This window comes from Pelobates fuscus, chromosome 7 (genome assembly GCF_036172605.1).
Source record: "Pelobates fuscus isolate aPelFus1 chromosome 7, aPelFus1.pri, whole genome shotgun sequence".
In the NCBI taxonomy this organism is placed as follows: Eukaryota; Metazoa; Chordata; class Amphibia; order Anura; family Pelobatidae; genus Pelobates; species Pelobates fuscus.
In genome coordinates, this window is record NC_086323.1 from 167703609 (window position 1) to 167717663 (window position 14055).

The window sequence follows — 14055 nt, forward strand, 5'->3', positions numbered from 1 at the left end:
AGAAACTGCACAATAGCTAAACCAAGATTGAGTCAGTAGCATTATATAGAGGGCCGATCTTAGGGTCACTGACGCCTGGGTGCAAGAATATTTTTGGCATCTCTGGGTGGGCGTGGCTATATCAATAACTCCTATCCTTTACAAACATAACACTTCTAACCACACCCATATTTTTATGGAAACCACTCCACATCTTTGGGCCCCCCAACTTCAACAGATAACATGTCACCCTCTTCCTGAAGTGCCAGCTTTACCAACAACAAACTTAAAGGACCACTCTAGGCACCCAGACGACTTCAGCTTAATGAAGTGGTCTGGGTGCCAGGTACCTCTAGGATTAACCCTTTTTTTTATAAACATAGCAGTTTCAGAGAAACTGCTATGTTTATAATGAGGGTTAATCCAGCCTCCAAATCCTCTAGTGGCTGTCTCACTGACAGCCGCTAGAGGCGCTTGCGTGATTCTCACTGTGAAAATCACAGTGAGAGCACGCAAGCGTCCATAGGAAAGCATTGTAAATGCTTTCCTATGCGACCGGCTGAATGCGAGCGCGGCTCCTGCCGCGCATGCGCATTCAGCCGATGACGTCGCGATCAAGATGGAGAGGAGGAGGAAAGCTCCCCGCCCGGCGCTGGAAAAAGAGGTAAGTTTAACCCCTTCCTCTCTCCAGAGCCCGGCGGGAGGGGGTCCCTGAGGGTGGGGGCACCCTCAGGGTACTCTAGTGCCAGGAAAACGAGTATGTTTTCCTGGCACTAGAGTGGTCCTTTAACAAAAATAGGTAATCAGTGTAATTTTGGTGCCCAAATAGCAGATAGCAGTGGCAGATCCAGAACCTAATCTCACAAGGGGTACTAGAAGTGGGATGATAGGGGCTGAAGTGGAAGGTATGGGCTGTAATTGGGGGGAGGGTTAGGAAATGTTGTGAGGGATAGGAGCTGAAGTGGGGGGATGGTTGTAATTGGGGAAGGAGACTGTTGTTGTGGATGATATGGGTTGCAATTTGGGGGGAGATGAGCTGTAGTGGGAAGGATAGGCACTGTAGTGGGTGTAGGGACTGTAGTAAGGGTATAGAGGCTGTAGGTATGGGATGTAAAATGGGATTAGGGTCTGTAGTGGATGGCATGGGCTGTAATTTAGGGGTTAGGAAATGTAGTCAGGGAAAAGAGGAGCTGAAGTAGGGGGGTTAGGTGCTTAAGCGGGGGGTGGCTGCAATTGGGGAAAAAGGTGGTGCAGGGTATATGGGCTGCAATTGGGAGTTAGAGGGCTGAAGTGGGGAGGATATGAACTGTAGTGGGGGTAGGTAATGGAATAAGGAAATAGGGACTGTAGTAGGAGATTAGGGATGCACATGGGGTAAAGGCTGTAGTAAGGGGATAGTGGCGGTAGTAGGAAGTTAGGGACTGTAGTGGGGGTTATGGACTGAATTTGGCTGTAGTGGGGGGATAGGAGCTACATTTGGAGGGCTGTGATTGAATTGGGGGGTAGGTGCTGTAGTAGGTGAGTTAGAGGCTTTAGTAGGGGGATAGCCTCTGCATTTGGGCAATAGCAACTGTAGCGTGGGTTAGAAACTGCAGTGGGGGTAAGGGACTGTAGTAGGGTGGTTGAAGGCTGTAGTAGGCATATGGGCTGTAGTGAGGGATAGAGGCTGCTGCATTTGGGGGTAGGGACTGTAGTGGGGGTTAGGAGCTGCATTTGCAGGGTAGTGACTGTAGTGGGGGATAAGAGCTGCAGTTGGAATAATAGACTGTTGTAGGCGATTGGGGGCCAAAGTAGGTATAGGGGCTGCAGTTGTGGAATAGGGGCTGCTGTTTTGTTAAGAAAATTGTAGTAGGGGGGGTTAAGGGCTTTAATAGGGAGTTATGCACTGTATTATGCAATTGGGGAGTTGGGCATTATAGTAGGGAGTTGGAGCTGTAGTATATGGGTTGCAGTTGGGAGTTAGGGCTTGTAGTAGTAGTTGGGGACTGTATAAAGAGGGTAAGGGGCCATAGCATTGCATAGGGGCTAAAGAAAAATACATTACCTTGAGCCGGGCGGTGAATTCTGTTCCCTGGTGGGAGATAGGCAGAGAAAGCAGCCAAACGTAAGGGGGTGGCATTTAGTGCTGCACTCCCTGCTGATGCTCCTCTCTATACAGACTGTCTGGGCGCTGTGCACCCAACCAGGATTGGTTAAGAGCATTGGCATCTGAGAATACGCTCCCATTCTGGATGGCTAGTAAATTATTTTTACACTAACAACTACAGGGCTGTTCACTAAAGTGTCAATTTAAAGTGAATTTTAAATGAACAGCCAAAATAGCCAAACTGTAAATATTCTCAGGTAAGTCAGCTATGCTTCCAGTACAACTACTTTGGCCTTTAATTTTAATAAACCTGATAGTTTCTATATGGCAGTATGTTTGTCAATCATGTCAACACCAACATGTTCCCACGTGATGTATGCTCGGGGCTCAAAAGGTAAAAGGTTGTGCTTCTAACCTCATTAAAAGTCACTTGGTAAACCTCATATTACTCTATGACCTCTGAGAATAGACAGGGCAGGAGTACATGCAACAGCCCTCCTGTAATGGGACTTCTGATTTAAAAGTTAATCACAGTACATTTATAGCTTTGCTGTTATTAATGTTTATATTTATGAGACATAAGAAGAAGAGAGAGGAACTTTACTTTTGATCGCTCTCCCCTATAAGTCTGTCAGCCTGTCTACAAGGTGTGTAGGCTGTTAGTGGCATCATTTAAAGTACTCCCTGCATGGTTGGGCTAGGGTAGGTGACTGACTGGCACATTTATTCAAACTCAACAGAGCTTAAAATGAGCATGCTAGCATTAGAAATGCAAATATGTATTTCTTATGTCAGAGTGATCCCCTGTCTTTTTAGATTCACCTCTACACAAACCCATTAAATAGTAAAATGAAGAGGAGTTACTGACCCTTTAGCCCTCGTCACACCTTTCTCACTTCAGCCACTGCTCCTCTCTGGCTGAAATCATCGGTGATGATGATCTCCACTATCTCAATGATTTCCAATAGGGAATATAAATAATGTAACATTTCTTATCTTCCTTTATTCTCCCAGGTGTTGGTATAAAATGAATTTAGCAGCATGCAGCATGGAGGGTTTGCAGATCACCATTTAGCAGCAGAAGTTGGCAAATTAATGCAAATTATTTATTCAAAATCCACAGTGGTTTTTCCCTCTTCCAAAATGTGTTGAATGGTGTATAATTGACTCTAAACTGGCATGTCAGATATAGTGCAGGATTGGGATATCTTATAACGGCTTCAATTAATGAGAACATTTTTATCACGATCTGAATAATGGAATGCAAGGTTTGACTGAAGCCAAGAGAGAAAACTAACCAGTTCCAATCTGATTCCTCTTTTAATCAACTAGAAATAAAACCAAAACAAAATCTTGATAAATATCAACAAACAATTATTCCACCAAACATCAAAAATTAATACGTGACCTAAAAGTTTATCAAACAAGGAATGTCTACCGTCCACTTACACGCAGAACCAGAATGAACTCCGAGAATGCAATGACATCAGACAATTTTAGAAAAAGGCCTATCATTTGTGCCTGTCCCAGCTTTCAATAAACGTATGTGGGTCAAGGATCTACATGTGTTCATGAGAAAACTGGCACTCCATAAGTACTATCAATTCCGGACTGATAGGAGAACCAGGAACTTGGGTGCATCTAGTGGATATTACGATTGTTTTATGACTCTTGTATCTCTCCTTGATGAGAATGAAGATAACAATACTCTCAGCCATACCGACTTAAAACATAGGAGCCGGTTTACTCCCAACCTCGGCAGTTTTCAAAATATTGAATTGTTTCTAAAAGCTGTTAAATTTGAAATTGAAAATATTAAAACATGTGACTTAGCACTTTACCCAAATAAGAATTTATCAAAACAGGAACGAACTGCTCTGTCATTAAAAAAGGACAAGAGGATAATTGTGAAACCTGCCGACAAGGGGGGAAATATAGTTATTATGGACTAAGAACAATACGTTGAGCTGGCTCCGAGGATCTTGAATGATGAGTATACCTATCGAATTTTGAAAACTGACCCCACAAATGTTTACCTACAGGAATACAAGGACACTTTGGACTTGGGTCGCAGTAGGGTTGCTATCAAATGAAGAATATGAATTATTCTAAATCGGAATCCAAGAATAGCAACCTTCTACTGCCTACCCAAGATCCATAAGGATTTGGAAAATCTCCCCCGGGTGCCCTATATTATCCAGGGTGGACAATTTAACCCAAAATGGAAGTACTTACATCGATAAAATTCTAAGACATTTGTGGAAACTTTACCCTCATACATTCAAGATACCAAGCATGTCCTGACAACCCTGTCTAGTCTCGGGATACCAGAAGGTGCCAGCCTTTGTAGTCTGGACATTGAATCCCTGTACTCCTCCAGACCACATGGGGGAATCCAACATCCCATTTTTTTTCTTGAGAAAAGTTGTGACAACTTCCAAGCATATACATAATTTATCATAATGCTCCTCGAGTTTATCCTGACACACAACTATTTTCTCTTCAATAATAATTTCTACCACCAGGTGAGGGGCACTGTGATGGGGACAGCTTGTGCCTCGTCATATGCCAACCTACACCTGGGGTGGTGGGTAGAAACTGCCATCAAACCAGAACATTTGTCTCAATACATTCTAATGATTCATATGTGGGGAGATATATAGATTACATTATAGTTGCGTGGAAGGGTACTCTCGAGGACTTTAATCATTTTGTTACAATGTTGAACATAAATGATCAAAATTTGAAATTCACCTCAGAATTTGAGGGCTGTAAATTCAATTTTCTTGACATCATAATTTCAATCACAGATCAAACAACTCTTTTCAGGAAGCCGTCGGCCTCCAATAGCCTCTTGAACTGGGACAGTTATCACCCAAGAACCAATGGGTCAATACCTCTCATGGTGCTCGCCCAGCTGGTATGGTGTCTGCCACTCTCATGGTGCTCAGCCAGCTGGTCTGGTGTCTGCCACTCTCATGGTGCTCAGTCAGCTGGTTTGGTGTCTGCCACTCTTATGCTCTGTCAGCTGGTTTGGTGTCCCCTGCTCACATGGGGCTCAGCCGGCTGGTATGGGGTCTGCCACTCACATGCAGCTTGGCTGGTATGGGATCTAGCACTCTCGGTGCTCAGCCAGCGGGTAGGTTTGCCATCACCAGTCTATTTATTGGTCCAACGTCTAGGGCATTTGATAATTCATTCAGCCAGAGAATTGTGCACACTTTAGTTCTGTGTGTGTGATATATTCCCAAATGGTGTGCCATTGTTAATCCCCCCCCCCATAGTTTGTTTTCTATTTTGAAACACGAAGTGTATAAAAAAAAAAAAAGGGGAAAAGGGCACACAACCTTTCATGTCACATTGAGAAAAGATAAATCATGGTTTGGTTTTGCATGTTGTATGTTCGGAGTGCATTATGTTTTCACATTTCACAATCCGGTTATGTCATGGGTGCATATATCTTACACGTGTTAAATTATTACGGTATGTCACTTACTATACTAATAGCTAGTTGTCATTGTATTGTGGGTATGTGTGACTCGGCTAAGTTTTTTTTGCTATTAGTGACTCTCCGTATGGTGTAATTGACTGTTCTAATTCTGCGTTTTACTGTCTGGTGGGCCCTTGCTCGCTCGTCTGGTGTATGCCTATCCCATTCACTTAATTGCCATTTTTCAGCGTTGAGGTTCGCTCTATTACGCCTCTAACGTACTCGCTGGTATACTCTGGTTACTGAGTCTCTGTCCCTTGACCTGGATCGCCGGATGGTTCTGAACCTTTTTGTCTTTTCTGGGTTGGTCACGGTTTTGTACTTATTTTTGCCATGATCCTATACCCTCCTCGGTTTCCCTCCTCTATGGTTTAGACCCAGGTTTTGCTTATCTGGGTGGCACGCTTCGTCTAACTGTTGTCCTGCTAGGGAGCTCGTCCTTCCTGGCAGCGTTTGCCTTTCTTGCCTCGTGTCCACCTGTGGGGTAGGTCACTTTCACTTATTCCGGTCCACACTGTAACATACGTTCTTAGTCAACATTCTAAATGGGTCCACGATCTGGCCCTCGCAGAGGCATACGTTCTCAGTTGCTTTTCTAATTTGGTCCACGACCCGGCCGCACAGAGGCATACATTCTCGGACTCCATTCTACATAGGTCCACGATCTGGCTGGGTCCACGATCTAGCCCACGCTGAGGGCTATTAGCAGATAGTACTGGTTGTTGGGGATCTAGGTGCCCACTATGGTAGGTTTCTGGCCTCTATGCCATAGACTAGTGGTCCCGCGAGGCCAACACCCATCCTCCTAGTCGGGGGTACCCTTATACTCGAAGGACGATGCTATCGTCCCAAGCCATAGTTATTCACATCGCATTGTTGCATAGGGAAGGCCTCACTTGTCACTCCCATTCTATCTTATGCTTTAGTAGTCACAGAGAGGCCAACACCCCGCCACCCGCACCTCTACCTCCCCTCAGGACAACACATAGAGCCTCTCATGCCACTTGGCAACTAGAAGGGCTTCACCTGTCACCCTCATCGGTTGAATTCTTCGCCACTTGGCAATAGATAGCCGGCCAGTATGTTATATTGATTAAACTAATGGTGGCTTTGTATAGTCATATATCTCGAGTTCCCAAGTTACTGGGGTACTGTCTCTACCCAACACCTCATATACTAATACTAATACATTACATATACCAGAACCAGTTAAGGATTTGTCAGGCATTTGTGACTTATCCAAGTAATTTTAAGGTATGGTAGAACAAATATATTTTGTATGGTACACTTCTTTTTGCCCTCTTTATTACAGGCCTACTGCCTTGTCGGTTCCGGCACACCGCAACCGACTGGTGTTATTAACTATGGTATTTATTACTAATGATATATTATCGAACCATTATGGCAATATTGCCCCAACCACAAAATCAAGTGTAAGAAATACTTTTCAAAAATGCAACATGTATGTAAAAATACATTTATTTTTTTTTCCCCCTCACCACAAACATTGACATACATTGGTGAAGAAATGGTGACAGGTTAAGGCACAATATACACCACATAAGGTACCCTGAGGTGTCTGCTTTATCAAATGGACAGCTTTATTAAAGAACAGTCAAACTGCTATAATACCCTAAAATGAGACATAGGCCCATCATATCAATTTATGAAAATTCTAACTATAGAAACTAAAATAGATGTGTCTCTTATATGGCATTGTAGCTTTACAGAATAGTGCCAAAGGCATACAATGGGGGTATCGTTATTCTCAGCAGATGTAGCTGAACACAATATGGGGTTCTGTGCAGGAATGACACACACCAGCTTTACGATATACACGTTACAAAAACCTTGTTATATGTGTATATGCCAAAATAGAGAAAAAACACAATTTTACTCCAATATTTAGCAGAAATTGGTGATGAAATGGCTATGTAAAAAGTGTCAAAATAACCTTAGATAAATAGCCTGTGATGTCTACTTTATATAAATATATACTTTTGTGTGGCAATTTTGTTTTTTTGTGATGGCTACTAAACCTACAAGACAAACATACCAACTTCTAAAATTGTTTCACATTGAATTTTTATTTTAGTCCCTTTTATTTTGTGACCTGTAACTTTCAAAATAAGCTGAAATCCTATACATATCAGTGGCGGATCCAGGGGGGGGCAACGGGGCAATTGCCCCCCCCGAGATTCTCCCTTGCCGGCTAATGCAGGGCTGACATTGCCCAAGTGCCAGCCCTGCATTGTGCCTGCAGACCGGGGAGGGAGATCAGTGATCTCCCTCCCCGGTCCGCAGGCACATTACTGACAGCCGACCGGCAGGGGAGGGAGAGAGGACCCGGGAGCTGTTACCAGCAGCTCCTCCGGGTCCTCCTCTCGCGAGATTTGGAGCGTTGCCGCGGTTACCACGGCAACGCTCCAAATCTCGCGAGAGTGAACTCTAGCCCTGGAGCGCGGGCTAGAGTTCACTCCTACCACTGGGACCACCAGGGAATCCCCACTGGGACCACCAGGGAAAGAAAGATGTCCCCCCTCCTCCCAGTAAAGGTAAGAAGGGAGGGGGGACATAAATTATATATTAATTTAAATTAAATGTAAAAAAAAAACCACACACACATTAAACAAAAAAAAAGCCCCCCCTCCCCCCTATCCTTCTTCTACACACACATTGCCCCTGCCCCCCATACACACACACACACATACACACACATTTCCCCTGCCCCCCATATACACACACATTGCCCCTGCCCCCCATACACACACATTGCCCCTGCCCCCATACACACACATTGCCCCTGCCCCCCATACACACACACACATTGCCCCTGCCCCCATACACACACACACATTACCCCTGCCCCCCATATACACACACATTGCCCCTGCCCCCCATATACACACACACATTACCCCTGCCCCCCATATACACACACATTGCCCCTGCCCCCCATATACACACACATTGCCCATGCCCCCCATATACACACACACATTGCCCCTAGCCCCATACACACACACACATTGCCCCTAGCCCCCCCATACACACACACACATTGCCCCTGCCCCCATACACACACACACATTGCCCCTGCCCCCATACACACACACACTGCCCCTGCCCCCCATACACACACACACATTGCCCCTGCCCCCCATACACACACACACATTACCCCTGCCCCCCATACACACACACACATTGCCCCTGCCCCCCATATACACACACATTGCCCCTGTCCCCATATACACACACATTGCCCCTGCCCCCCATATACACACACATTGCCCCTGCCCCCCATACACACACACATTGCCCCTGCCCCCATACACACACACACACATTGCCCCTGCCCCCATACACACACACACATTGCCCCTGCCCCCCATATACACACACATTGCCCCTGCCCCCCATACACACACATTGCCCCTGCCCACCATAAACACATTGCCCCCACATACACACACTGCCCCACATACACACACTGCCCCCCATAAACACACTGCCCCCACACACATACATTGCCCCACACACACACTGTAACTGTCACACACACATACTGACCCACACACACACTGCACCCCTGACATATACTGCCGCCCTCACGTACACACTGCAACCTTCACACACACACACTGCTAATACACTGTCCCCCTCACACACACACACACTGCACCCCTCACACATTGCACCACTCACACATACCACTGCTCCTCTGCCCTACTACAGCCCCATTTCCCAGAGGACCTCAGGTAAGTTGTCAAACAGTTCTTAAACAGTTTGACTACTTACTCTGGGAGGGGGTCTTGGCATTATTGGCACTATAACCACTACACTGAGCTGTAGTGGTTATTGTGTCTGGATTATTTATTTAAATAATCTACAAGTGCCCCTCCCGAGATCAGGCTCTGGATCCACCACTGATACATATTATGTATCCTATAAATCAAGACATATGAATGAATGTATTTTGAGTTACTTTTTCTAAGCTGTTCATATTATGCACATGTTATTATTGCCAAACTGTGGGGGGGGGAAATTCTGATGCAAATTGCGTTTGAACACAAATTGCAAAATAATGCAAAACTGGCTTGTGTCCTTAAGGGTAAGACAAGCTTTTGAAGCTGTGTCCTTAAGGGGCTAATATAACTACTTGACTTTCTATCTATATTGATTGTATATACACTAGTGTCCATCAACTATTCAACTTTTTTTCCACACTTTATTCACTTAAGTTGCACATAGTTTTGTTTGTTCCTTGGAACCTAATTAAGTGACTATAATTTTTCTCAGATGCCTTTGTTGTTTAACACCTTAAGGACACATGAAATGTGTGACATGTCATGATTCCCTTTTATTCCAGAAGTTTGGTCCTTAAGGGGTTAATCCATTTTGGTATTTTTAATCCATTTGGTATTTTCTTTGTTTCTTTAGCTCCTGCTGAATTGTTAGTTTATTGTGGGTAATACTGTTGGTATCGTGTCCTCTCTTTAAAGATCTGATCCAATCTATTTTTGGTTGACTGAAGCCAAATATTAGATCACATAATTTGTAATTACATTAACCCCTTAAGGACCAAACTTCTGGAATAAAAGGGAATCATGACATGTCACACATGTCATGTGTCCTTAAGGGGTTTCTTAAGGGGATTCTCCAGTGCCAGGAAAACAAACCCATTTCCCTGGCACTAGAGAATCCTGAAGTGCCCCCCTCCCTCCCGCCCCCCCATTATTCAATGCTTTCCTATGGGGGACGTCCAGCACCAGATAACGGGCTGACTCCATTAATTCAATCATAAATCCAGCTGTATACATGTCCATCAGAACAGTTTATTTCCGCATATATATACTGAATTGCTAGTTAATTTTAGCATTCAGTGCTCATCTACCTCCTAACTACTTCACCACGCAGTCTAAGAAATGTCAGGCCAAAAGGGTATCTGTCCAAACGCACGTTTCACCTTGATGTTTAATCCATCCAGATACAAGTTTCATCCACATTGGAAGGTAAAACATGTTGTGGGATGATCTATAGGAATCCAGCTTCCATTATTATTATGTTTTATTATTATTTTCAAGGATAAATAAAACGTTTGTCTTGTTCATGTTTACTGCTGGCTATTCTATATTAATATTTAGATGGTAATATTACTGTGCCACAACACACCAATGATCTCCTCAGCATATATTTAATTTAGAGGCCTGTGCTATGTATTGGATTAGTGCATTGGTTTTAGTTACCATTCTTCTATAGTCTACCATAGTGAAATGATCTGAGTAGCACAGCTGGATATATTTAGTTTACACCCCTTCCATTAGTAGCGTTATTAAGCTTTCTTTATCTACTATACTTTATGAAAACTTGTTGCTAAAATTCTGACATCACACAATCAAATACTGGGTGTTAAAGGGACACTACAAGCATCCAGACCACCTCATCTCATGTAAGTGGTCTGGGTGCAATGTCCCTGTCTGTCTAACCATTTCTAAATACTGTCTTTTTGGTCACTAGCACAGTTTTACTCCGCTAAATTACATTTGACATCCTCATGCTTTGCGTGAGGATGTCTAACATCTTCAGTGCTAAATCAATGATTTCCTATGGGGAAGTTTTAATGCACGTTCGGCTCTTGCCGTACATGCGCATTTGGTTCCCCCATCACTGTGACATTGCTGGAGAAGGAGACCTAGCCCTGCACCAAGGGAGTCTCAGTGCTGGAAAGAGGTTGGTAAAAGAAAGTTTTTTTTCTCCTTTTATGATCAGAAGTGGGAGGGAGACCTAACACACACTATAGCATTAGAAATAGAGGTTTGGTGTTCCTTTGATTTTAGTAGTGCTTTTCAGTATAAGCAGTATTACCTCATTAAAGCATTCACACACTGTACTCTTATACTGCTACCACAGTGCCACCTGGTGGACCCAAAATAATAATCCTTTAAGAGATCTCTGTCTCCATAGCTCAATACAGAATGCGCCTGTATTCATGTTTGATTGCATGTCTTATCTGTTGTGTGTTGTTTATGTACGGTATGTGTATTTTTAATATTATATTATACCCCATTATAACAATGTCTCTCTCTCCCCAGTTTCCTAGTATTAAGGCCAAATCACCTCTAGTAATGTTGCAAAATAAAGCCCAGTCCCTCAGGCACTATATTTGATACTTCTCTTTAAATTTTATATTTAAATATGTTTAGCCTACCCTACACCATATAATAACCACTGTATTTTGAAAGAAAAAAATGAAATGTACATGATTTAGTTAACCACATTTTCTATGTCTTTTTAGGGAATTCGTATTCTGATCGATTGCAGGAGGATACACCATATTTAACAAGTAATGGAAGGTTGAATGAGCACTTAGTGGATAAAATAGTTTTGCAGCTAAATAGAGTTTATCCACAAATCCTTTCTAACAAAGAAGCAGAGCAGGTATTTTGATATTGTATTGAGTTTGTGTGACATTACACTGCAATTTTGTGAAAATCAAATTGTTACTCTATGTGATATTGACATTTTGTATTGTATTGTGTGACATTACATTGCAGTTCTATTGTGTGACATTACATTAAAATATTTGCCAATACATTGAGATTGTGCATTGTTGTATAGCGTAATGTTATCCTAAAAGTACGTATTGTTGCATTCTATAACTCTTCGATCTCTTAGGACAACTACACTTTGGGCCTTTGTCCTGATTTCTGTGGTTCCTCAAATGTTTTTTTGCTCCTAGGAACATCAGAGAATGTCCCCAAAGGTGTAGCTTGAGGCTGGGTGTGTAGGGGCTTGGGCCTATTGCTGCAGTAATGTTTACAAGGGGACAAGAAGAAGGGACCTTCATGCACCGTATCTTATTCAAGGAGCATAAGAAGAGACATTGCTTTTTGTCCTGTTTTATTAATTTCCAATATGTCTCCAATTTGTGCTGTTGAATGAAGCAAACCGCTAGCGGTAAGGGAGATTAGGATACGCCTGGCAGGACTGCAATCTAAAATGTGTTTTTGCATGAAGGGCAGCTGTCGGCTAACTGTTAATAAAGAAGCAAAAACAGTAACTTTCCCCTGGTTTTGTTTCCTTGTAGAACTTGCCCCAAAATTGCTAGTTAGAAAGAACATTAATTGTCGTCTTGTTTGTTTACAAGTATCTTCTGTCCAGTTCAGGAATCCAAAAACATTGGTTCGAAAAAGGCTGTCTGATTTGCTGAAGCATCTGAAAAGTAAAGGAGATCTGGCGTGTCAGGAGTTCTACCGAGCGCTACGGAATAATGCTGATAAAATCTATGCCACGTTACCAAGCAGGAAAAATATGACTAGTAAGTAAGATTTACAAACTGTGGGATGGAAATCTCATTCATTAATCAATTGTTCTTGGATGTAACTGGTTTATTCATTTCAAGTTGACCAGATAATTTAGTATCTTTTATGTTCGTTTTCCACCAATCCAAAAACTGTTGTTCATGATAAAATGCTCATCCACCCAACTGTTTTCCGAACTTCGGTAGGTTAGTTAGTGGTAGTGGTTAAGGTTAACGGTGACATTTAAAACAATAAAATAAAAAAATAGTTCCCCAAACTTTGAAAAGACAATGGTGAAAAAGTATCACCTCAATAAAATTCACAATATATCATGTGATTGTACCCATGGTTCCCACATTTGGTTGTTGGCTTTTTAGATGAAAAGCGATTTGTCTATTAAATGGCTGGTTGGCTTTTAAATGTGTGTATATTTTATGGATGGTTTTATTTATTAATAATCATTTTCATAAAATTGTTTATTTATAAATGTGTTTATAAATGGAGGATCCCGCATGACCTCCGAATCCTCCATAGATACAGATTATATCGCTAGAGCCATCACTGGTGACGGCTGGGAGATTAACATTTCTAGGCCGCAGTAGCTCTGCCCAGTGTCTTGATGTGTCAGGTATAGGAATAATAATGAGTCCCTACTTTGTCTCAGTACTTCTTTTAACTTGGTTGCAATTTCAGTGAAATTCCAACACAGTCAGTATGCTTATTTTATAAAGATTGTATCTTTATGAAATACTCGTTTTGCTTTAACGCCTACCTTATTTAGATAGTCCCATGAAAACACTTCCCTTTCTGTAGTGCAGTTTCTCAGTGTGAGTTTTCCAAAAAACAAAACCTAGCATAAAAATTGCATTCCGGGGGGGCGGAGCCTGACAGCCGATGCGAGCGGACGCACGAGCCCGGAGCTCCAAGCTAAAATCGGAGAAAATTGCCTTATACACCGCTGATATTACCCCTAACAAGCACCGTTCACTTGGGAGACCACCCCATGGGTCGTAAGCACAAAAAGACCCCGGACAATACAGCCCCAGGGCTCACGATAGGGGAAATGTGGCAACAAGCACGCAGCCAGAGCGTAACCAATATGGCCGCGCTCCATGGAGGCTGCTTAGATTTCTCGGACGACGGCTCAGGGGGCGCGGATGATGATTACCTCCCGGCGCCAACCCTGAAGCCTAGAA

The 14055-nt window shown here is 43.0% G+C and overlaps 1 protein-coding gene across 1 annotated transcript in view; it reads left to right on the forward strand.

Annotated features, from left to right (window-relative positions):
• CARD19 (caspase recruitment domain family member 19) overlaps positions 1–14055 on the forward strand; it is a 59188-nt gene that overhangs the window by 22758 nt on the left and 22375 nt on the right. The window contains exons 2-3 of the mRNA XM_063426904.1: positions 11854–11996; positions 12720–12876. Of these exons, the coding sequence (XP_063282974.1) occupies positions 11854–11996; positions 12720–12876 (300 nt within the window). The remainder of the gene's footprint in view (positions 1–11853; positions 11997–12719; positions 12877–14055) is intronic.